The 27,070-nt window shown below is 36.8% G+C and overlaps 1 protein-coding gene across 1 annotated transcript in view; it reads right to left on the bottom strand.

The window, feature by feature from the left end:
- The window catches only part of LOC150098320 (cilia- and flagella-associated protein 157-like), a 210,169-nt gene extending 183,342 nt beyond the window's left edge, over positions 1–26,827 (bottom strand). Inside the window, exons 1-3 of the mRNA XM_090405148.1 lie at positions 26,781–26,827; positions 26,077–26,206; positions 16,540–16,620 (exon numbers count right to left, since the gene is read on the bottom strand). Of these exons, the coding sequence (XP_090261274.1) occupies positions 16,540–16,620; positions 26,077–26,206; positions 26,781–26,827 (258 nt within the window). The remainder of the gene's footprint in view (positions 1–16,539; positions 16,621–26,076; positions 26,207–26,780) is intronic.
- Positions 26,828–27,070: the final 243 nt, after the last annotated feature.

Raw genomic sequence — 27,070 nt, 5'->3', positions numbered from 1 at the left:
TTATACGTAGATTCATTTATTGTGGTGATGTGATAAATAAAATTGAGTCTCAATAGTCCTAACAATGAATGGGTAAGAAGAGTACTGAAATGAGCAAAATATGCTAAATGAATGATAATGATAAAACCAGAAGCAAACCCAAGCAATATAATAATAATGTCACCATACATACCTACAAGTGATCACAGTAATGGTATAAAGGTAGGAAAATATGGACTTGGATGCCGAAATGGCGTCTAGACACAGGCTTCTAGAGTAAGTGGAACTGACAGTTCTACTTACCTACTCATTCATGTAATCTATTCAAGTCCTCTTGTAAGGCATTAACATCAGCCTGACTGTGCATTGCTCTTCCCAGTTTTGTATCATCCGCAAACAGCTGGATATCACTAGTCAAACCTGATCCAATATCATTAACATACAAATTGAACAACAATGGCCCCAAAACTAACTCCTGTGGCACATGACTGGTGACATTTCTCTTTTGGGATACTGCACCTCCATATACAACTTTCTGATACCTATCTTACAGCTAGTCACTGATCAAACACATAAGTCTGTTATCCAATCCCATCTATTTCAATTTATTTAACAGCTTGTTGTGTGGCAGTCTATCAAAAGCCTTTGCAAAATCCAAGTACTCCACTCTAAATGCATCTCCTCTATCCAAGGTATTTGTCACCTTCTTTACATAAGTAAGTTAGTGAAACATAATCTCCCCTTAAGAAACAAATGCTGATAACCACAGAGAATACTGCTGTTATCAACCAATTTCTGTATCCTTTTTTCACCAATCTCTCCAGGACCTTCAGCACAACTCCAGATATACAGACTGGCCTATAAATTCAAGCTACAACCTTATCACTGCCTTTATGCAGTGGAACAATTTCACCCTCCTTCCACTCTCTTGGGACCTGTGCTATTGCAAAGCTGGAAGATTCCTTAAGATGTGTGGTGATATCTCATCAAATCTTATCGCTTTTTAACATCAAGGTTATTTATTTCCTAAAATACCTCCTGCTCACTCACAGTTAAGCTATCCTCTCTCCTATGTCCTCTACACTTACGTTTCTCCTGATTTCACCCTGATCAGGATGAAAGACACTTATAAATTGATCACTGAATACCATAACAATGTCTTCTGTAGCAGTTACCATTCTACGACCTTCATTCCTTAACTTCATCTTTCCATGATCATTCTTCCTTCTACTTGCCACACATCTAAAAAACTCTCTAGGGTTTTTCTAAGTTTGATTTGCCGATTTCTGCTCATACTCTACTTTTGTTTTCCTTACTAACTGGGTCACTTCATGACTTGTTCTTTATATTCTTCATGTGACTGATTACCATTATGCATCTTTAACTTCTTCCAAAGTACCTTCTTTTTCCAGATTATAATTTAAGCTCCACATTCATCCATTTTACGCCTACCTTATTGAATCTTTTGGCCTTCGGAATAAAGTTGCACATTGATGTTTATGACAAACTTAGGAGACAGCTCCAAGTTGTCTCATAAGCTTGTCATAATCACCAGCCTTATAATTCCATATATTATCTTTTCCTTGCAAACGCCTGCACATGACTAGCCACAACACAGGTGATTACTACATGATCACTTTCACCAACTGGAAGAAAATGTAAAACCCCCTCTAATAATTACATCTTTTGATGAAATGATCAGATCTATAACTATTGATTCTCCTGTGCCTTCCTTTACGTGTTGCCTGAGATAATTATCTCTCAAGAACTTGAGAAATTCACTTTCCTTATTCCTAAATGCTATCTCTTCATTCCAATCTATACCGCCATAATTAAAATCACCCATAATAATTACCCTTCATTTGTTAACTAATCCAAGTTGTTTATACATTTCTTCATCACAACCTTCCACATTCCCAGGCCTATAGCAACATCCAACTAAATATGTCTTCCTCTCAACCTCCACGTTACACCACACTGCCTCATAACCATTGCCACTATTTCCCTCTTTCATGTCTACCTTATGTGGACTTAATTCCCCTGCTATCATCAGCAGCACTCCCCCTCCCTTCCTGCCCTTTCTATCCTCACGAAAAATACTGTACCCTTCCATTTCTATTCCCATTTTGATATCATCTTCATTTGAACCAATTTCACTTATTCCAATGATCTGGGGGCGAATAAATTCAATCAATGAACCAATTTCATCTTTAACTTATACATATTTTTGGTTGGAAAATGTTAAAAAATATAAGACATTTATAAACTGACTATAGATATTTAATTCGTATAATGTTGCCTACCGGTTTCGCTAGTAATTGACTAGCTTTCTCATGGCTTGCACAGTACAAAAAAAGGTAAATGGATTTTAGGTTTAATTTGTTAATAGAGGAGATTATCATATTATTAATCCTACCGGCTGCGCCATTGTTTAAATATAGGATTTTTATTTAATTTATTTAATCTCTTTTTCTAACGATTATTTTTTTTTAATTCCGTGTGTACCCATATATGCACAAGGGTTCACGCCGATTGGTGCAATGCCCTCCTTTTATTATTATTATTTTAACGGTGTCTCCATGGAGTCAAAAGACTCATCGCGGGAGACCCGACATTGACACACTAACCATTATTTACACAATACTTGTCATACCTCTCCTTAAATTCATTCACAGTTGAAGCATTTACAACCACCTCAGGCAAAGCATTCCACCCATTCACAACCCTCCAAGTAAAAAATCTAGTCCTAACACCCTTGTTAACCACACTCTTACACAATCTCCAGGGGTGGCCCCTCGTTCTCTCACATCCTGCACTGGTCTTAAGAATATCATCAGTATGAATCCTGTAAAATCCCTTTAACAATTTAAATACCTCTATCATATCTCCTCTCCTACGTCTATCAGCTAGTTTTTGGAGCCCACAGATCATCAATCTATCCTCATAGGGAACATCCCACAGACCTGCAACAATCTTTGTAACCCACCTCTGAATCCTCTCCACCACTTCCGCATCACCAAGAAATCCTGGCAACCAGATCTGTGCACAATAGTCCAAATGCGACCTTATTAATGCCTTATAGAGTGGAACAATAACTTCCCTATCCCTGCTTGTTAGTGTTCTTACAAGAGACTTGGGAGTTATTATGGACAGAGAACTTAAGTGTTCCTCAACAACCAGGTAATTTGATGTGTTGTTTTGGCAATCTTTGCAATATGCCCTTTAAACTTAAGTTCTCTGTCCATAATAACTCCCAAGTCTCTTGTCTCATCAACTTCCTGCAGTTCAGTTCTGTTAATATAGTAAACAGCATGCGATGTCATCCTCCCGAAGTGCATCACCTTACACTTAGCCACGTTGAACTGACAGCCATTTACCTCAGTCCATACCGTCAGCCTATTTAAGTCATCCTGTAAAATATCCACATCATTTGAATTGATTATCGCTCTTCCCAATTTTGCATCATCAGCAAACAAGTGAATATTTCCATTCAAGGTATTTCCAATATCATTGATGTACAAATTAAACAACAGAGGACCAGGAACTGAGCCCTGGGGTACACCGCTAGTCACTTGCCTTTTCCTGGACTCAGCTCCTCCGTAAACTTTTTGATATCTGTCTACCAGCCATCCTTTAATCCAAATCACCATCTTTGGATCTAAACCCATTTGCTCTAGTTTATGTAACAGAGTTCCATGTAGAATCCTGTCAAAAGCCTTTGGAAAGTCAAGCTGTATCACTGAGTAAGGATTTCCTTTATCCAACTCCACTGTTACTTTATTATAGAAAGTAAGCAAATTACTTAGGCAAGACCCACCCTTCACAAAACCATGTTGTCCCTTATAAAGTATCATATTTTTTTTTACTATTTCTTTCAGAATCCAAATAATCACTGACTCAAGACCAAAATACAAAACGAACACATTTAATATAACAAAAATAATATATATACACTTCAAACAAATATTACATAACTACAAATTTAATTGGATCCAAGGCCTTTTAAAAATAAACTTACACTTAAGACTAGACTAAACACTTTGTTTGCACAATGACAAAATGTTCATAGCCAGTTTCTCTCTCTCTCTGTGTCAAGGCCCTTTTCCGAAGATATATGACTTTATTCTTCATTTTCATACGATCCTTTCTCATCACTTATGTAGCACTTCTTCCTGACTTAATTCTGCCTTCTTTTTAGTAGAAATAACAGTTAGATTCGGCGTCCTTAATACAGATGAAACTTCCTAATCAGAGTTTTCTCGTACATTCCATTAGAATGTACTAATGCTTATTGACAGACTTAACTCTTCCACTTTAAAAAAATTCACAGTTCTACGATTCCCTTTTCGGAATCTACTATAAATCTTCCAATTAGCGTTTCCTCCAATATTCCTTTTAAAACGCCTATAGCAATATTTCCCTTTTATTTATCAATACTTATTCCACTTTAAACTTCATAGTTCCACGATTCCTTTTTCAGAATATACTATTAATTTTCTAATTATATGAAGAGCCAAAGGCCTCAATAGGAACTTTATATAGGTTCTATATTCGGCAAGAAACTCTTTGAGTTTCTTATTCGGCTAAGAAACAATATGGGATGTAATATCTCTTAACTTAAATAAACTATTTTAATTTTCCTCCGACTGTCACATAAAAAAAAAACTCAATTTCCCCCGGATCTAAATATCTGCTGGCTTGTGTTCTAATTTTCTCTCCGAACACCGTCTTTTTTTACTTTTCGTTACTCATATACTGAACGCTGTTCTTGTCAGCTGTCAATCACACATCAGTGTGATTGACAGCTGACAAGAAAATCAGGAGACTACCACTCTCCTGATTTTCTCTCCATCTCTTCCTTCCAATCTCTGGCACGCATCGCAAACTGTACTTCCACACACTATACATTCTCCAGCACACTCACTCCAAAGCCATTTAAATGCAATCCATCATGCCTGTATAATTTCATTCTTCCCTCAAACTCACGCCATACATCCACAAACTCCACTCCCTTCTTCTCACATAGCTCCGCCAACACACCATTCATGAATTTGCTCTCTGTCGCAATTCATCATCATCATACCTGGGTAACATGCTGCCGACCTTTCCTACTACGCTGTTATCTTTCACTCTTCTCAATAGTCTCCTGATATTTGAATTCACACCCTTCTTATGTCCAGTTAGATCATTCGTCCCTACAATCACCACTAACTCTCTCGCTCGTTTCTTCCTCATGTACAACACCTTAATTATCGTACTGATTCTCCCATCCGGATAGAAGACCTTATGGACTCTATCAGTAATTAGCCCTCTAATTATGGAGTCTAGATATACTGCTGTCCTGGAATCATTTGTCACTTCTTTTACTTTTTGTTCTTTCAATCTGATTTCTTTAATACTTTCATTAATTTCCACTAGATGCCTGATGTCACTCAACATATTCTTCATTTCATTTTTCATTTCAATATCTGTTTTATTAAATCTTGCATTCCGACAACTTCACTCTCTCTGTTGCTACCTCTCATTCGGTCACGCTTTAATTCCTTTTCCTCATTCATACTTTCTTTCACACCCTTATCACCAACTTTCACCTCCACATCTTTGTATTCATTTACTCCCTCAGTTTCTCTTGCTTTCGTTTCATTTCGGTTTCTCGTAACTTTCACTTCCACATTCCTGCACTCTGTCAGTCTCTCTCTATCTTTCATTTCGTTTCATGTACACTGTCTATCTTTTGAATCAGTTTCGCATTCTGTGTATCGCGGTACAATCATATCGCACTTACGACAAATCCATATTTTCTCTCGTCTTTCGCTCATTCTCTCCCTCCCCACAAAGACATCTCTTTCATTCTGCCATGCATACATATCGCACTCAGGACATCGAATCAGTTTTGAAAAGTCTATGTCGCCAATGCTACTTGACTTTTGCCCAGTAGCACCAGTCGACGCCCTCGTAGTTGACCTCCTAACTGGCATTGGATGATATTTAAAATGGCAACTTAGATTAATAATTCTGATAGAATTTACCAAGAATCACTCAGACACACTTCGTTCTCAAAAAAAAATAATGAAACCCTAAAATTTATGAAACACTGCCAATTATTATTCAAAATAGCAGTTATTCCGTATAAAATAGTATATTCCATAACTCTTTCTGACACTACACAAATTGTAAAGAGCAGAAAGATAACCACAGAAGGAAGACAGAACCATTATAAGAATGGAATCATCAAGGTAGCTAATGACTGCAAATCCTTTTGCAGTCATTAGCTGCCTTGCCAAATTCTTTTCCAAAGATTTTTGTTGCTCTTAGAACAATTATAAAAATAATATTTGAAAAGGAATAAATATACTCTGTCAGACTTTCCTGGCCCACAAATAGCCTTTGATATTATTGACTGGAACCAAATGTCTGAAATACTTAAAAAATACATGTAATTTGGAGAGATGGAATGTGTACAGTTAATCTATACTAGCAGAAATAGAAGAAATAAAAACCAGCGAGTATACTTAAAGAATATTTAAAGTATACTTAAAGAAAGAATACGCCCTTGTAAGACAAGGGCATATTCTTTCTCCAATACTGTTCAATATCTGCATTGAAGAAGCAATAAATAAGTAAATTAACAAAACCAAATGGAATGAAAAATTACAATAAAAAACATCGGCTAACACTTTTTACCTTATATGGAGAAGGCAGAGCCATGATAGCTCTTTCTTATGAGATGGAGGGGACAGTATAATCTATATTGTTGGCTAATCAGAGATCGATGGTCCAATCTATCATTAATTTTAAGCATCATCCTGTTAAGAGACAGATAACAAGTGCCCCTCCCATCTGGAGATCCTAAAACTTAATAAATTATTTTTAATATGTGTGGACTACAGTCGATTTTCTAGTCTTTATGGGACAAAAAAAAATCCAGGGTTTTGGCAGGAAAAACAGGCTTGCACATGCAAGCGATTGATTAACTCTAGAGCCAGTCAAAGGAAAGCTTAGAAAAATTTCCTCCAGCCGGTGACTAGAATCAAACCTAGGTCAGTTCTTGTAGAACTTACTGCAGAGGATGCCAACACCCCTTCCACTTCCACTAAGACTATATAATTAAACCAATAATACATTATTATTCTTATTATGACACCTCCAAGGAGTCCAAAGACCAATCAAGGGAGGGCACTTATTCTACAGCTCTCTGTCTCCACCACTCAATCTTCAAATTGCTTCAAATCAAATATGTTAACCACTCAGCTAACAAGGCTGGCAAAAGCTAACACCACTGTCGAAACCCAGGAGTATTATATATATATATATATATATATATACATATACATACATACATACATACACAGCTTGGAAAGAAGTCAACGGACACCAGTGTGAGGAATGTACAGTTTCTGATAGTGTGAAGGAACCCACGGCCATTGCACTCACTTTAATAAGATATAGGACGTTCTTATGCTTTGATGACTGCAGCAGTCCTATTGGACATACGTTCCACAAGCATACAGTGATATTGGACAATATTTCCTGTATGCATGTAAAGATGTCCTGGACTGTTGTGGGGATGATGTTCCTTGACTTCATCTGACGCTCCAGTTCATCTCAGAGGTGTTCAATAGGGTTGAGATCAGAGCTCTGTGGAATCCCGTTAAGGGTAGTAACGTTCATGTCTTCAAACCATACGGTTGCAGCAGCCTTTTGACATGGTGCATTATCTTGCTGAAAAAGACCATGATTATTTCTGTAGAAACACAACAAAGTATGTAACATTGCATTGTCCAGAATGTTATTACCTCACAACACACACAACTCGGAGGCCAAACTAAGGAAAAACACTACCATACCACACCGTGACATCCGAATTTCATAGTTGGAGTTACTCTCTGGTAAGAGATGTTATGGGGAATCTGCCACACACTCAACCATCCATCTGCTTAGTAGAGGATGGATCGTGAATTGTCGCTCTATAGCACAGCTTTCCATGCTTCCAGTTTGCATCCTACATGCTCTTTGCTCCATTGGAGATGATGCTGCTTGTTGGTTGGGGTAATGTGGGGATTGTTACACCATCTTGTTAGGGTTAAGTACCAAGAGATGGCAGCACTTGTTTGCCAGCCTCTTCATCTGTGGCTGCTATAATTAGTGACAGACATGGGCCAGCTATCTCTGATTGGCTACCAGTGGATATTGAATTGCCCACTCAGTCTCCAAAAGCTAGATAAAGTATAATGGCCTTGCCTACTCCCTATAAGGGAATAAAAGGCATTAGCTGATTTATTTATTTTTTTTTATTTTATAGAAATGGAGTCCTCAGGAGTTTCCTTCACATCAAATTAACCAACTCAATCATCTAGGGGGGGGGGGAGAGACTATCTCTAAAAAGAATCATCAAATCATTTACAAATACGATTTCTGTAAGGTAACTTCAGGAACTCCTAATGTGCAATTACACAACAGTATGCTAAAATGATTTAACAACTTATGTTATTAATAATAGTAAAGCAAATGGAATAAATGTACAAAAGTGAATGTAACTAAGAAAATAATTATTGCTATATAACTATCTTTATGTAATTATAAAATAAGTATTGAAAAAACAAAATGTGTTAAAAATGTAATAATAATTCAGTCTTAAATATAAAATGATTTTAAAAAATTTGTCAAATGGAAAACAGAAAAGAACTTGCATGTAAACCATGATGATTTGTAGAAATATAGAATTGTGAAAAGCAATTCCATAAAATCAAATAAATATAACAAACTATATCCATCAGGATAAACCACTATATATATATTTTAAATATTATTTACTATGATGTATATGAGTAGTAGGGTAGGTGCTATGAACCAGATCAAGATAAGATAAGGAATCATGATGTGATTGTTTGTTGAGTTGATGACGTCATTGTGTGTGTGCGAAGTCATGAGTTTGGAATGTTTGGAATTTCCCTGGGGGTATAACTGTCAATGGTTTCGATTCATGTGATTTGGTTTACATATGGAATTATGGGTGATGGTAGAGATAAGGATTCATGTTGTGATTGGTGGGGCACTCTGACCAGATCTAGATAAGATAAGGAATCGTGTCATGGGTGTGTGTTGTTTTCAGATGTAAATAAGTGACATCATTTGTTAGTTGTAAATAAGTCATGTTATTGTTTTGAATGGAAAAGGGAGATATATTAGTTGATAAGGATTCGTGTCGTGATTGGTGGGACACTTTTAACCAGATCAAGATAAGATAAGGAATCGTGATGTGAATGTTTGTTATTATTAGATGTAGATAAATGACGTATTTTTTATATTAAGTGACATAACTGTTAGTTGTTAATAAGTGACGTTATTGTTTTGAATGCAAAAGGAAGATATTATTAGTGGATAAGGATTCGTGTCGTGATTGGTGGGATACTATGAACAAAATAGGGGTAGGCTGAATGGGGGAAGCGACGTCAGTGTCTTGGATGTGTATTGTTATGAGTTGTAGATAAGTAAATGGTTTGCGTATGGCATTATGGGTGATGGAGAGTGATAAGATAAATTTTGGAATGTTTGGAATTTCGCTGGGCCCCTCTTCTGGCAGGGACATCACGTGGTGTGTTGGGTTCGCATAAAGCATTGTGGGTTATGTTTAGAGATAAGAAATCGTGACATTATGTGTTTGGAAATTTCTGGGGAACATGTCTCACAGAGACATGTTCCCCAGAAAATGCCAAAACATCACGTGTTGTTTTGGCATTAGCAACAATTCCATAGGCATTTGTCTATGGAATTGTGGCCAATGTTTTTGAGATAAGACATCTTGAAATTTTCCCAGGGTGACACATATCCATCATTGTCGTCATGTTTTGTCTTTGGTTGTCTATAGATGGCAGTACTAATTTTCCAATACAGTGTGGGGTATTTCTTTCCTGTTAAAAGACTATGGGAATTCTTAGAGTACAGTAGAGTCTGGTGGCAGCAGCGTTTAGGCTTTTCTGAATAATTAACTCAACCACACACAATTAGACATGAAAAGTCATTAATGTATCCCATGGTAATACTCTAATGTATGTACACTATGATAATTCTTATGAAAAAAAAAAAAAAACTATTCATTATTAGAATTACGCTTACCAAATATACGATCACTGGCCATTGAAATTATAAATATCACATGATATGTTCATGTTAAACAAAAAAGATTAACTTACTTTTCAGAATGGGGCATCTTGGAACTAGTTAGCTAGGTTCTGAAAACAATATTTATTCCAAATTGTTGATTTTAAAATATATTCACAGCACAAAAACACACATTGGCCATAATTTTGGGGGCCATTGTTGTTCAATTTGTATGTTAATAATATTGGGATGGGTTTAACTAGTGATATGCAGCTGTTTACAGATGATGCAAAACTGGGGAGAGGAATACAGAGTCAAGGGATGTTATGGCCTTACAAGAGAATTTGAATTGATTGCATGAATGGGCAAGTAAGTGGATTATCAGTTCAATGTTGCAATGTGTAATGTTTTGAGATTTGGTAAACAATGATGGGATGCAAATTATAAACTTGGTGGGGAAACTTTAAAGGAAGTAGAGGAAATGAGAGATCTAGGAATGATGGTGGACAAGGACCTGAAATTCTGAGTCACATTGCACAAGGTGTGAAGATGTCACATAGGATAATGATAATGATGCGAAGGACCCTGACATGGAGAAATAGAGAGGTTATGATGTCATTATAGAAGGCCTTCATTAGTACTCATGGATTATTGTGGACAGATTTGGTCTTTGGGTTTTCATGGTGATGAGGATATGTTGGAAATGGTCCAGATAGGATTCACAAAGGTGGTCAGTGGTCTTTGGAATGTGAAGTATGAGGACAGATTGAAAGAATATAAGTTGCAGAGCCTTGTGAATAGGAGGAAGAGGGGTGGGGTGGGGGATATGGTTAAGACATAAGCTACTGAGGGGATTGTTATCAGGTTGGAATGGGGGGGGGGGAGTTAGAACAAAAGGCCATTGCTAGAAACTGTATAAGGAGGATGTGAGCAGAGGAATGATGAGTAGGTTCTTTGCATGGAGAGTGGTTGGTGAGTAAAATGCATTGCTTGAGTGTGTTGTGAATGTAGACATATTGAATCAGTTTAAATCACAGTTGGATGAACACTGTGTGTAGCAGTGTGTACCTCCCATGGAGGTCAGATGTTATTAATAATAATAATATTTTATAATCGATTGTAAAATTCTATATTTTCATCTGCTCTTCCTTCTTCATCATCATCATCAACAACCATGAGTCCAATGCCCATAGGTGTCTGCTCCCATCTTGATACGATTCTTCCATTGCATTCTGTTTCGTGCAAGATGACTCAATTTGTGTATAGAGTTTCCGCACCATTTGACGATGTCATCGCCCCGTTCTCTGTTTGGTCTTCCTCTTTTGTTCTTTCCTTCAATCATTCCAAACAGCAAGGTTTTTAATTTTCTCTCATCATTCATTCTACATATATGGCGAAATAGACGTAGTTTCCTTTTGATTATTTTCTGGATCAGGTTTTCTTTTGGTTGTATTCGTTTATAGATTTCCTCATTGTTCACTTTCTGTATCCAGCTTATTCTCAAGATCTTTCTATAGCACTTCCTCTCAAATGCCAATATCCTCCTTTCAGATTCTCTCAGGAGTACCCAGGCCTCACATCCATAGAGCATGCTGCTAAAGATACAGGTTTCTACATTGCACAGTTTAGTTTGCATCTTTATAGCTCGGCTCTTCCATATTTTGTCCATGGCTTTTAAAATATTGTTGCTCTGGCTATTCTAATTTTTATCTCTTTTTTGGGGTCCAAGTCATGCGTCATGCGGCATCCAAGATATGTGAAGTGTTCCACATTTTCCAGTTTAAATCTGTCTATCGTAACTCTGTTCAGTAACTCCTGTTGTCCGAATATCATTGTTTTAGTTTTTTCAAAGTTGACATTTAGTCCATATCTTTTCCCTTCTGTGTATAGTGTTTGCAATGTCTGTTCCAGCCTTGCTGCATCTTCTTCAATCAGGACGATGTCATCTGCAGAGCAGAGGTAGTTTGTTCTCATGCCATTTATTGAAATGCCTCCACCTTCTTCTTTAATCTTATCTAGTGTTCTTCCCAGATGTGTGATGAAGATGATTGGTAATATTGGGTCCCCTTGCCTTGTGCCTTGACTAGTGGCAAACCAATCTCCAGTCTCACCTGCTATTCTGATTTTTGCTTGTGCTTGGCTGTTTATATCTTTCAGCAGGCAGATCCATTTATTGTCCACACCATAGGATTCCAAGACAGCCCATGTTATATTTTGGTCAATATTATCAAATGCTTTTTGGAAGTCCACAAAACAGCAATATATCTTTTTGTTCTTTCGTTGAGCTTTCTCTGCTATTATTCTTAGTGCGAGTATTTGTTGCACTGTACTTCAATCTTGTCGAAATCCGGCTTGCTCATCCAGAAGATGTGCCTCCATATGCCCCTTCAGGCGTTCTGTTAGTATTTTCATCAGCACTTTGCCAAGATGACTCATTAATGCAATAGTTCTGTAATTAGTGCATTCTAAAGCACTGCCTTTCTTATGAAGAACAACCAAGACCGATTTTTTCCTTTCTTCAGGAGCATACCCTATTCTCCATATTTCATTACATAGCTTATGTATTTCTTTTGCAACTGATTCTCTCCATCTTGCCTATTATGTTGTCATTTCCAGGACTCTTATTATTCTTGAGATGTTAATAGCCTTATTCACCTCCTCTTCCAAGATGTCATTTTCGAAGATCTCTGCTGGTGGAGAGATTGCTTTTAGTTCTTTGATTACTTCTGTTGCAGTATCATTAAGTTGATTTTTTATATAGTTTGCTACAATATCTTGTCCATCTGTGTATGATTTCTGTCTTGTCCATCAATCTTTACCATTTTAATCTTTGACTGCTACTGATCTTGTTTGCCACTTCCTATTGACATTTCTTATAAGTTTGTAGACCTCTCTAGTTTTGTGTTCTCCACAGGACTGTTCAATATCTTTGCACTGGTCCTCCAACCATTTGGCTTTATCAGATCTTGCTGCTTTCTGTACTTCATTGCATTTTTGATGGTATAACTCATCTGCTGCTTCTGAATTATCTCTTTTAAGTTTCAGTTCTCTTTTCTCTTGTACCAATATTAAGGTTTCCTGAGTTATCCATTTCTTGTTGATCTTTTCTCATTCTGGAATTACTTCCTCTACTGCTTTTTTTTTAGCACTGTAGTTAGTCGTTCTGCTCTTGTATTTATATTTTGTTTTTCACTTGGGGGTCTTAAGCTTAGTTTCCGATATGTTCTGATATGCTGTTCTTAGCCTGTCTTCATTTAGTTTTGAGATGTCTCTAGCTTTCTGGAACTTTCCTTTGTACTTCTGTTTAATTTATAGTCTTATATTTGCAATCACTAAGCTGTGGTCCAAATCAATATCAGCTCCTTGGAATGATCTGCACTGTTGAACTGAGGCTCTCCATTTTTGGTCTATTAATATCAGGTCAATCATATTCCTGTGTTTGCCATCAAAGGAGCGCCACGTCCATTTACGACAACTTTTTGTTGGAATTTGGTATTGCAAATCAAGCTGTTATCCATGGCAAATTCCAGAAGCATCTCTCCACGTCCATTTCTTTCTCCATATCCAAATATTCTCCATAACCTTTTCCCATCCTGTGGTTATTTTTGCCAATCTTTGCATTCCAGTCTCCTCCAATGATGAAGTATATCCTGCTTCGGCAGCTCATGAATTACTAGTTGTAGATCCCTGTAAAATCTCTCAATGTTTTCATCTGCACTCTCTGCAGTGGGTGCATATATTTGAATGGTTGTGATATTAAATGGTTGGGCACTGATTCTTGCAACCATTATTCTTTCACTAACTGGTTTGTATCCTAACATTGCCCCTGACAGGCCTTGTTACTTAGCAGAAAACCTATGCTTGCCTCATGCTTACTTTCATTTTCTGACCAGAGAACTCTTCCATCATTTGATTCTCCTGATAATGTCCATCTCATTTCTGAAATACAATATATCACATCTGTATTTCTTCAATTCTTCTTGAAGCAACTGAAATTTTACAACTGTCCAGAGTGTACGGACATTCCATCCTTTACAGGCCTGAGGTTGATTTTTTTGTCTTTGTTTTCAGTAACTGATTTTTCGATCCAACCCTGATTACTCAATTGGGGACATGGACCTTGTTTGACTGGGTGATGTCCGAGCCGGCATGAGTCTTTTTTTTGTACTTTGGCATCAGATTTCGATCGTGTTTTCTTTTTACTGTCATCACATCACCACTTATCTGACAAACCCTTAGTCTTCCTTGAAGAGCTTGGGAGAGAATCAGAAGGAGCATATTTTAGGCATATAGATATAGATCTTCCTTCTTGTGGGGCATATAAACCAATTATTGTTAAATAACCTCTATCTATTTTTATTCTAGCTTCTATTATTCGTTCATTCCATAATTTATAATATTTTAACTGTTTTGAAAGGGAATTATGAATCCAAATCATAAGACCTGCTTGTGCTCTTTGGTCTCTGTCAACTCTGCTATATATTACATTAAAATTTTCAGTTCTCATGGTTCCTTTTAATTTCTTTCATTTAATATTTGATCTAATTTTATTTCTTTATATGATATTGTTGTGTGTTGATGAGGTGGGCGAGTGGTTAAGGCAATGGACTGCTAATCCATTGGAGTTTCCCCACGTGGGTTCGAATCTCATCTTTGTCATATAGTTTTGCCAGCCTCGTTGGCCGAGTGGTTAGCTTGTCCGCTCTCCATCCAAGAGGCTGCGGGTTCGAATCCTGCCATGGGCATGGATGTTTGTGATTGTCCTACAAACTTTGTGTGGAAAGGGAATCTGCGACCCTACCACTTATTCTAGCAGAAGACATCATTGTCACAAAGCCATGTGAGGTACGGCAGTGACCATACGGTATCTACGAATGTCAAATGTGAAAAAAAAAAAAATATATATATATATATATATATGCTATTCCTCTTATTTTTCAGTTTGCTATATGTATTATATTTTGATATTTCCATTTTCGTTTTACCTTTTCCTTTCCAGGGTCATTTTCCATAGATTCATTTCATATACTTTTCTCTGTTAACTTAGAAGCAAATTACTGTTTTCCCTGTCATGTTACTAGCTTGCCAATGGATAGTCCAGTGTAGGACTGCTAACTCAAGTTTCTGAACTTGCCTTCTTCCAAATTTCAACACATAGGAGCGAAAGAGTAGATTTTAGAGGAGACAAAGATATAGGACAAAAATGCAAAGATCCTATAGCCCTCGATTACTCTAATAGCATAATGGTCATAAAATAAGAAGAGGTGACTAGCAAGGCCTTATAGGAAAGATTAAAGTGAGTGGATCTTCCTCAAAGTAGAGATTGATCTAGCTAGGGGACCATGGAAGTGCCACTTCCCTTACAATTGAGATGATTGCCCCTTATGGTCCTGTTGGATCACAAGTCCTCATTCAATATATTTGGACCATCCAACCATATCTGGTGGTCTCCCCTATGCACCACCTAGGGGATGTGCTCTCTAGAAGTTAAAGGATCCCCAAAAGTGCCTTAGTATTCCATAATGCAAAACACACATCTTTTGGGTGTGTATAATGTATGCATTATTGGAAGGGCCACTACCCAGACTAGTTTCTACCTTTACTGAGGTCTTATCAGTGGAAGCCAGACCTGAAGATACCAAGTCTGAAGTAATGCAGAAATCATATATTTTCCATATACAAGTAGTGAAAAGGTGAAAGAAGTCATTAGCCAGGATACTTTATGTGCAACTTGTTTTGCTTATACTTGGATAAAAGATTAAACAAGAATATAATTTCTTGGCATCTTTAATTTATCCTACAGTAGTCTCTCAAAAACCTCAAGAAATTAATTTTCTTTATTTCTAGAATGTCATCTCTTCATCCAGATCTATATTATCATAATTTGATTACACATTTCCATGTTAATGCTCTTTACATATGCAAGCAACACATGATTAAATATTTCATCCTGCACATCTCACTCTATAATATCTCAAAACCTCTACTTTCTCCTTGCATCACTGCCTGTATCCAATTTTCAGTCAATCAACTGAATCAATGCAAAGTTTCATTCCTTCTCTTTTTCTGACACTTCTGAACAAACACAGCAATTTGTTTTTGAATTTATTACAAGTAACATTTATTTAAAAAAACAACAACAACTTTTCAAAGTTGTTTTATTAGCTGAATACAGGAAATATAATGTTCAGCTTAGGAGAGTTAAATAATTTCTTAACTCTATTCAAATGCAACAAGTGAATTAAACATTGTTGTAATATTCATATTATTTAACAATAAATTTTTTATTTATTCATAAAACTACATTCCTTTTAATATTGAGAAAATCTAATATAGATGAATTTTATGTATCCAGGTATGTATCACTTTTACAGTAATTATCTGACAAAGTATCCATTGCTGTACATTTAAATATTATTTAGATTCATTTAATGTAGCATTTTTCAATTTGCTCAATACTTCACAGTCTCTTAAAACAGTAGCAATTGTTTTGTCAAACAAAGCTGTTCTGGTTTCTCCAAAATCAAGAGGATTTTTTTCCTAAGGGAGAAAAACAAATCATTTATGTAAAATTGCTAGTATATGAAGTCAAATATTTAGTTCATGTCTTGCTAATGTCTATCAAAGACCTTGTGCATTACATTATTATCACATACACTTTTTATTTTCACTAGTTACTTACTTAGTGAGATCCTCTTCTACCTAGAGATGAAGAAATTTTGCAGAAAGCTTACCAAACTGTTATATCCTGTGTAATTTTCTTAGCCTGTTTGAACTCCATTCCCCTTCTTTTTGGATTTTTCTTCATGCTAATCTATCATTTTATTAGTGGCCAACTTCTGGAAATAGTGCCTATCCAACTTGTTTACTAGGTTTATGTGGTCTTCTGTTCATGTTGCTAGCCTGGCTGGCCAAGTGGTTAGCGTATCCACTCTCCAGCCAAAAGGCTGCAGGTTCGAATCCTGGCACAGGCATGGATGTTTGTCATTGTCTGTCTAAATACCAGTGGTGGTGGTCGGCGGTAGATGGTATTGGTGTGGTTGTGGTCAGTTGGTGGATTGAGTGGTGGAGACAGAGAGTTGTGGAGTAAGTGCTCTCCCTTGATGAGTCCTTGGACTCCCTGGAGGTGGCAAATAATAATAATAATAATAATTATCTTATATGAGGTGTGCAGGACCATCTGAGTCAAGCATATCAATTTTTTGTCTGGTATCTTATTTCTTATTATTTCTTCTTATCTTTTTTTTTTTTTAGTTTCATTTGTTAGTCACATTAAATAGTGCACTTACACTGTTGTATTTGTCTCGGATGTTGATTTGTCAGTGCCCATGTTTCATTGCTGTATATCAAACTAGGGATATAAGCAGAATGACAGACAACTAACTTTGTTTTTTCTCTCTCCATAGACAGCATTCCAAACTCCTGATATTGTTTTTGTCACTCGTCTCTGGACCCTCTCCAATGTCTCCACATCACATTGAAAACCAGGTGACCAGATCTGAGCACAATAGTCCAAGTGTGGTCTGACCAGTGCCTTATACAGTGGCACAACCACTTCCTTATCCTTGCATGTTACAGTACTTCTTATCATAGCAGCACTATGATGTGCAACCTTTGCAACACTAGCAATATGCCCTCTAAACTTCAGTCTGCTGTCACCCATCACTCCCAAATCTCTACTCTCATCCACTTCCTGTGGTACAGCACCACCAATATAGTACACAGCCTTATATTTCTGCACTCCAAAATGCAACGCCTTGCACTTATTGCTATTAAAACTTCAACCCCATTCTTTTGTCCAAGTAAAAAGTGTATTTAAATCTTCCTGAAGGGATTCAGCATCAGCAATGCTACTTATAATTCTTCCCAACTTTGCATCATCAGCAAATAACTGAAGATCACAGTCAGTCCATATGATATATCATTTACAAACAAGTTAAATAGCAGGGACCCAACAACAGAACCCTGGGGCACACTACTGGTTACCCTTCTTTTTTGAGACACTGCTCCATAATACACAACATGCTGGTATCCTTCAGAGCCAATCTCTGATCCTTCTAACAAATATACTGTCTATTTGTATCCTCTGCAGCTGGTATACCAACTTATCATGTGGTAATCTATCACCTTATCATAAAATGCAAGTAAATTACTGAAACAGGACCTATCCTTTACAAATCCATGCTGACCTTCATAAAGAATGCCATGTCCATCAACCCAATTCTGTATTCTATTCCTTATCAATCTCTCCAACACCTTGGCCACAACTGCAGTTATGCAGACTGGCCTATAGTTGGAGACTTCTGTTTTAGAACCATGCTTGTGGAGTGGAACCCTACCCACTGCAAGACTTTCATTAAATAAACAGATCAAGGGCATAGCCAACTGTGGTGCACATTCCTTAAGCATACGTGGTGATATGTCATCCATTCCTACAGCCATATTCAATCTAACCCAACCAACATCTGATACACTTCTTTCACTTCCAATTCTCCTAATACTTGCCTCTCTTCTATATATTGTACCGGATAATTTATACCAGTATGGTATATGCTGATAAAGTGCTCATTCAATAATTCCACTATGTCTTTTGCAGTTGTTAGTCTGCTTCCATGACTATTCACCAATGTTAGTCTGCCATAATTCTTCTTCTTCTTGCTTGCCATGTAGCAGAAAAATTCCCTCAAGTTAACCTTGGCCTGACCAGCCAATCTCCTCTCATACTGCACCTTTTCTTTCTTTACCATGCTCGTCACCTTCCTAGCCTGCACCTTATACTCTTCATGGATCTGATCACCATCAACTGTCTTGTATTTCCTACATAACATTTTCTTTTCCAGCACAGCTTGATTGATTTTGCTGTTTATCCATTTCACTCCTACTCTATTTACTTGCTTAACCCTCATTATGCAGTCATATTGCTTTTGCTAGATACTGCCTTATGAGTTGAAAATGCATTCTATGCATTTTCAACATCTTTTCTGCTCAGCTCATCTACCCAATTTACTGATGCTAACTGACTACAGAGCTTCCTATAATCACCTGCTTTATACTTCCACATGTATCCATTTTTGGCAGTGACCTTTTCTTGTTTCATCACTTCCCAAACAAGTACCTCATGATTACTCTCACCAACTGGCAGCAGTGTCAACACCAACATCTTGTGAAGTTATCACCAAATCCAAAACATTAAAGCCTCTAGTTGCTTCTATCATGTGCTGCTTAAGATAGTTATCCCTCAGAAATTAAACAGACATGCTCTATTTGTTCCCATACACTATCTCCTCTTTCCAGAATTATTATTATTATTTCACCTCCATGGAGTCAAAGGCACATTGAGGTCCCTTTGTCATACATGTCTTCAATAGATTAAATTTTTTTTGTAGACACCACATTCTCAGGCAATGCATTACAATCATTAAGAACTCTCAATGCGAAAAAACCTGCTGCTCACTCCGATCACCTTCTTATACAGCTCCAGGAATAACCTCTATAACCTGTTGTCCCCCCCCCTGTTTCCCACCATTTTATGAAAAACTTATTCAACCGTAATCTTATAACAGCCACTTATGAACTTATGTGTCTACCCTTAAGTACTGAAAATTGCACCTAACTACTGCAGACTTCCCTGCCTCAGACATAAGTTGTGTTGATTTTCTATCATTGGTATTATGCTCTTCATCATTACTGTATGTATATATATATATATATATATATATATATATACAGTAATCTTTTTTACATATATATACAGTATGTATATATATATATATGTTGTTACTAGAGTTGACTCGGGATGTATACATTTAGAATTAATAATTATACTGACTAGAACCCGAGGAGTATAATAAAAAACTTTAATGAATTACAACTAGTGTCATCGGAGTTCTGACTTCTTCAGTTGAGTAAGAAATAACTAAAAACTTACAAAAACTAATACGGTAAAAAAATGGGCTTTTCGGTTTAACACAAAAGAGTTAGAAGAATAGTAACAGTCATATTTGAATTAGAGACCACGTGGCATTATTAGCGTAAGTTGATGTTGAGTGATAGCTGATTTTAGAGTGCCAGTATTGGATTACTGTGCTATGGGAATCAGGCAAATTGTAACTTAGATTGCTGTTCATGTGTGAAGGATCCAGGACTATTTCTTTAGATTCTACAATTCGTCTTTCAAACTCATCATTGCATATATACAAATTGGTCGTGTGATCCCAATCGATTTAGTGTTGACACTCTTCAAGATTAGAGTTGGCGGAGAAGAGAACATGACTGGACAGGGCGCTCACTCGGGTTCTTTTGTAGGTGATGTCACTTCTGTGTTCCTCAAGATTTATCTGTCTGACCGAAATAAGGTCTACCACAGTCACACACAACTTTATAAACACCTGGAAAATGTAGAATTTTGAAGAAATTCAACATAAAAACCAACTATACCACTCTACTAAAGCTTTGTTCCTTTCTGAGCCACCCAAAACCAAAGCATAATCAGCTACATTTTCCAGGTGTTTATAAAGTTGTGTGCAACTGTGGTAGACCTTATTTTGGTCAGACAGATAAATCTATTTCACTACGGCTTGAGGAACACAGACATGACATCTCCTAAAAAAGAAACTGAGCAAGTGTCCTCTCCAGTCATGTTCTCTTCTGGAGTCAAGATTTATTGTGGGAGGCCCATCCTAGAAAAGTCTGCCATACCACTTCCTGAACCCAATCACTGTTCATCTGCTCTCTCTCTTTTCCCACTCTATCTGCCAATGCATTCCATGATTCAACTACCCTCCATGCAAAGAAACTACTCCTTACACTTTAGCTCACTAATTTGTAACTTGCAGGGATGGTCCCTTGTCCGCATTTCTTCCGCTGTTTCACCAAATGAAAGAACTCCCCAGTGTCAACCCTGTAACGACCTCTCAACAGTTTAAAAGTCTCAATCATATCACCTCTCCTTCTGCTCTCTACTAAACTCTGCAGTCCACATTCCCTCAGCCTATCTTCATAACTAACATTGTAGAGTCCTGATACATCTTTGTAATCTGCCTCTGCACTCACACTCTATCCATGGTTAATATATCCCTTCAAATCCTGGATTACAACTTCGAGCACAATTACTTTAGGTATGGTCTGATCTAGGTTTTATACAATGGGATGATAACTCTTTTATCTCTGAAGGGTAGAATTATCTCAGTATTGCAACAATCCTCTGGGTTACCTTAACCACTTTTGCAATATGTTCCCTGAATTTCAGGTTTCTAACAATCATCATCCCCAGATCACTTGCCTCCACCACTTCTTCTAGTGCAGTTCCTCCAGCAGAGTATGCAGCCTCCAATCGATGTATCCCAAACTTCAAGAATTCAAGAACCTTCTGCTTCCTTAATGCCACACCATAATACACAACTCTCTGATATCTATCAGATAGCCAATTCTGAATCCATTTCAACCTGACATCCAAACCCATGTACTGCAACTCAAATATCAGCTTATCATGTGGGACCCTGTCAAATGCATTTGTAAAATAAAAATAAAAATAAAATAAAAAATAGCAGAACATCTAGTTCCAAAGGAGTGTAATGAAGGCAAGATTGTACCACTTCATAAGGGAGGTGACAGAACTCAAGCATCAAGACATATATGCTTATCTGTGAGTCAGTTGTTGTGGTTAAAGTGTTGAAGAGGCTGGTGAGAACCAGAATCCAGTATTGGGTTGATACAGTGGTACTATGGGGATGGACAGCATGGATTTGCTAAAGGGAGGTCATGTTTAGTAATTCACTTACTTATTATAATAAAATGATGGCTTCATTGAATGAAGGAGATGGATACACGGTAGTATTCTGATATTTTGCAAAGGCATTTAATGGATTACTACATGGTAAGCTAATAGTAAAACTAGAGCAGATGGGGTTGGATATTTGACTAGTGCACTGGATTGGAGTGATGACACTCTCAGGCAAGGCATCCCAATCATTCGCAACTCTGCATGCAAAAAACCTACTTCTCACTCCCCTACTCACACCCTCTTTATGCAATTTCCAGAGATGATCTCTGGTTCTCCCCTGATCTCCCACTTTTTTCTGCAACCTCTCCAACATTGATTCTATAACAACCTCTTATTAACTTGTAGGTCTCTATCATATCTCCCTTCTTCCTCCTATCCACTAGACTCTGTAAATAGAGCAGGTGCCCTCCCTCGATAAGTATTTGGACTCCCTAGAGGGGTTATGTAATAATAATAATAATAAATTGCATCTTCTCAATCTTTCCTCATATTTGATATTCCATAGGTCAGAAACTGCCTTAGTCACCTCTGGATCCATTCCGACATCTCTTCATCCTTTTGAAAACCAGGTGACCAAATCTGGACACAGTAGTCCATGTGTGCCCTAATCAAAGCCTTAGAATCTCCTTACTTCCAAAAGTCCATGTCCTCCACATCATTTCCAGAAGTTCTTGTGTTGTCTTCACAATTTTGACAATGTGTCCCCTAAATTTCAAATCGTTATCTACTGTCACCCCAAGATCTCGTATTTCCTCCACCTCAGACAATATAATCATGCATATTGATATTCATATCATTATCATGTTTGCATATCTTAGATGAATTTTTTTCATCGTTCCTGCTGTGACGATCTAGTTTCTCTGAATCAGGTTTCACTCCAATAAATAATTTCTCTAGGCTCCTGATGCCAAATCCGTTCAAGTGTGGACATCCCTCTTATATGTCCCTTCTGCTAACAAGCTCTCCACACATCCAAAAACTCACAGCCATTTCTTCTTCACAGCCTGTGCATCAGGTTGTGAAGCCTGATGATTTTCTCTCTCTCAATATTCCTCTCACTCTCTTTCTCACCTCTTCCTACAAAACTTTCATATCCATTCTCAAACCTTATTTATCACTACTTAAATCATTTGTTCCTATGAACACAACAATCTCTTTTATTTTTATTTTTTTTCTGCATCTCAATTGCATTCCTTAATTTTCATTTCCAGGAAGCTTAAAATAGTGATTCCATTGTCAGGTACAAATTTAATGAGCAAATCACTGGGTCAGATTACTTTTTTTTATAACATTCTAATTGACTTTTCTTCTTCTTATTATTCTTTGATATCTTTCCTTATCTCACTCAGCTTATTTTTCTCATCTTGTTGAGTTTTAAATCTTTCTTGACTTTTTGTGACAACCTGATTGGTTGTCTAATAATTTGTTTTAATCTGGAAATGAAAAATTTTATGTTTAGGCACAATTATTAGTGAAGATGGTAAATTAAATAGTTAAATAGAGAAAAGCATATGCAAAGTTGGAATGGTAGGAAGTCAAATAGATAAATTTACATGATAATGATGTGAAGCTGGGTGGAGATACTTGCCAGTGAAGGAAGGCTTCCCGTAGATGGAAAATTTAACATTGCCTATAGAGTTATGGATTGTTAACTTGTCCAGGAAGAAAGACTGTTGTCAGATTCATATTCAAAAGTGAACTTGATGCAGTTGTTAGGAGTTTATTCTTATCAGGTATATCCAAAAACTAGATTCTGTTTCAGAGTCAGACTAGACTGCGAATATATCAAGGAAACATAGCCAGATGAAAAGTTGACTTTCAGAATATTCTGTGAAGCAGCCAAAGCAGGTGACAGTTCCTTCAATTTACTGATACAGTTTCATCTGCCATGTGAAGTATCTTGCATTAATGGTACATTTTTAAATCATTACATCTAACCACACATTTCATACAATGTCTAGTTACTGATCGTTCATATCTTCTCTCAAAGCATTTTTCAGATCGTTCATGCCTACCAAAACTATCAACTCTTTTACTTCTCCTTCTGCAAAACCAACAGCTTCACTAACATTCTTGATCATCACACATGGGAAACATATTCTTTCATTATATTCTTATCAGGTATATCCTCTCCTTATTCCTATTTATTTCTTTATTCATACTCTTTACTGGAGTGCTACACACCAAGGGTTTCTCTAATTATTTGAGCTCACATTTTGTCCTGGATAGGACTCTGTGTAAGCATGCTGCTTCTCTATGTACTGCCTTTTTGTTATCTACAGTATCTTAAACCATTTTGGTGTGCTTGTGGTGGTGTAGTGGTTATCACATCTGCATAACACGGGGAAGGTCCCAGGTTTGATCCCTGGCAAGCACAGAACTTCTCACATGTCAAGTACATAAAGGTTTATGAAGTTGACTGTACTAGTGCAGGCACTGTTTTTGTCCCATTTTTCAGGTTTATGGAATGAACCTTATGAGAACCGATTGAAGATTTGTGGGTTGCAGAAATTGGTTGATAGGCAAAAAAGGGGTGATATGATTGAGACATTCAAATTAATGAAGGGTTTCTATAAGATTAATTCAGAAGATATTTTTGAGAACAGGATTGGTGGGAGGACTATGGGCCATATATGGAAGCTGGGCAAGAGTGTGGTTAGCAAGGGTGTTAGAGCGCTAGGTTTTTTTACTTGAAGAATGGTGAATGAGTGGAATAAGCTGCAAGAGTCTGTTGTGTGCCATGACTGTGAATGAGTTCAAGGCGAGGTATGATAGATACTGTGTGAATGTCGAATAGTTGTTCTTGACATGATGTTAGGGCCTCCCTCGATGAGTCTATAGACTCCTTAAAGTTGCCCGTAATAATAATAATAATAATAATACTTTCATTCATATTTCATCCACTACCATTCACTCCTTCAACCACAGTCTCTACAACACTTTTTTTTCACAGCTTTCATTATTAATATTCATTACTTCATTCTCCCAGTTTCAATATTTCTTGCACTTGCTCATGAAACATTTCTGACACACACTCTTTCCCTACTCTTTGTTTCCTGCAAATGATTCACACCTGGGATGTGTACATTGAGCACATACTGCATCATATAAAGTCCCTGGCCTTTTTCTTGTATGCATAAATTTTTGTAAAAAATGCTTTTTAATCTATATACACATAATAAAACTCAAAACGCAAACACCATCAATCATGTAGTAAATAAAGTAAGCGAAATACTACCAATAATGATCAGAAATACTGTGAATATTTTCTAAAATGAAAAGCCATTTGGATGACACATTCCCTATAATGCTCCACTAATCACCTTCTAAGAGATGAATAATAAATCAATGTAACAAATATTTGTTCCTGTATTTAGGGGACATATTACAAAGGTAGTGAAGGTAACACAGAAGATTGCTGCAATAATGAGAAGGACACTGACCTGCAGAGATAAAAGGGTTATCATTCTGTTGCATAAGACTCTGATCAGACCACACTTAGACTATTGTTCTCAGATCTGGTCCCCAGGATTTGAAGGGGATAAATTAACTGTGGAAAGGGTACAAAGGCAGATAACAAAGATGGTGTCAGGACTGTACAATGTTAGTTATGAGGATTGGTTGAGGAAGTGTGGACTGCAGAGTTTGGTGGATCGAAGGAGAAGTGATATGATTGAGAATTTTAAACTGTTGAGAGGTGGTTACAGGGTTGACACTGGGGAGTTCTTTTGCTTGGTTGAACAGCAGGAAGGAGTCATGACAAGGGGCCATCGCTGGAAGTTACGAAAGGAAACTGTGAGAAAGAGGGTTAGGAGTGGTTTCTTTCATGGAGGGTGGTTGAACCATGGAATGCATTGCCTGATAGAGTGGTGAGAGCGAGAACAATTGATGCATTTAAGGAGTGGTATGATAGACTTTGGGTTTCCCAGGAGGGACCTCACTCGATGAGTCTTGATAGACTTGTGGTTCTTAGAAAGGACCTCCCACGATGAGTCTTTTGACTCCATGGAGGTCTGAATGATGATGATAATAATAATAATAATATGATAGGCCATAAAAATTCTCTATCTTGGGACCATTTTTTAAATTTTCTCAAGTACATAAAGTTTGGAAAATGCTGGTGTGCATAAAAATATACCAGAATTTAAAATTTAAATTATTTTCTTAATTTTGTTTTTTATTTTAAAAATCACATGTATATTTTTATCACTTACATTTTTAGTCTGTACTGCTTCTTCTCTAAACTCTTTCTTGATTTCATGTACAGGCGCTGAGAAATGTGTAGTTGGGATAAGTCCTAAATTACCAGGATTGTATTTCATAAAAAGTGTTTGCTGAATTTTCCTGTAAAATCATAACTAAACATTTTATTTTATGAAATATTATGAAATATTTTCAATCTAAAAACTGCAACAACAATGGTAAATAAGAACTATCTGGATATACAGGACATTTTGGTATTATTATTAACATATTTGTATGAAGTCAACAAACTCTTGGTGGCTGGCTGAAATGCTTATCAGTATTTCAGACAGCCAGCAGCCTATCTATCACACTATCACATTATACCTAAAACTGATGTACACTTTTTTGCATTTACAACACACTGGCCATACATTTCCTGATAAAAATTTTCTTCTCATTCCCTGGAACACAGTCATACAAAATCTTTGAGGGATAGCAATATTTCATTCTCCTGTTCCTCCACTTCATGTATAATCCCCTCTGTATTAATACAGTAAAACTCACTCACTAGCTTAAAAGACTCATATTTATCTTTTCTGTCTATTTACTACACTGTGAGTTACATTGTTTCAACCTCTCTCTCTCCCTCTATAACCAGCTTTCCAGGATCTTGATACTGCTTCATCTCTATCCTCCTTACAATATCAGCAAAGCATTGGGTTATCTTCATTACGTTTGAAATATCTTAGTTACTTCCTCCATTTTTTCCAACAGAACCATTACTCAATACAGTATGCAGCCCTACATTCCTAAATTCTAAAGAAAGTGGAGAACCTTATTTTAGCTACAATGAACTGACATTGCAATTATCAACTCCCACATAACACCAACAAATAACTGAACATCTCCCTATTAAACTATGTATAATATCACTGATATGAAGATTATTTTAATGTTATTCTGAACTTCAATGGAGTAATAATACTTAGCATGGGAAATCTATCATACTATTTCTTAAACCCA

The sequence above is a fragment of the Typopeltis vanoorti genome, chromosome 15 (genome assembly GCF_054136105.1).
Source record: "Typopeltis vanoorti isolate ZY-2024b chromosome 15, IOZ_Tvanoo_1.0, whole genome shotgun sequence".
NCBI lineage: Eukaryota > Metazoa > Arthropoda > Arachnida > Uropygi > Thelyphonidae > Typopeltis > Typopeltis vanoorti.
The sequence above is the reverse complement of the archived record's forward strand: the minus strand, read 5'-3'. Positions and strand labels throughout refer to the sequence as shown.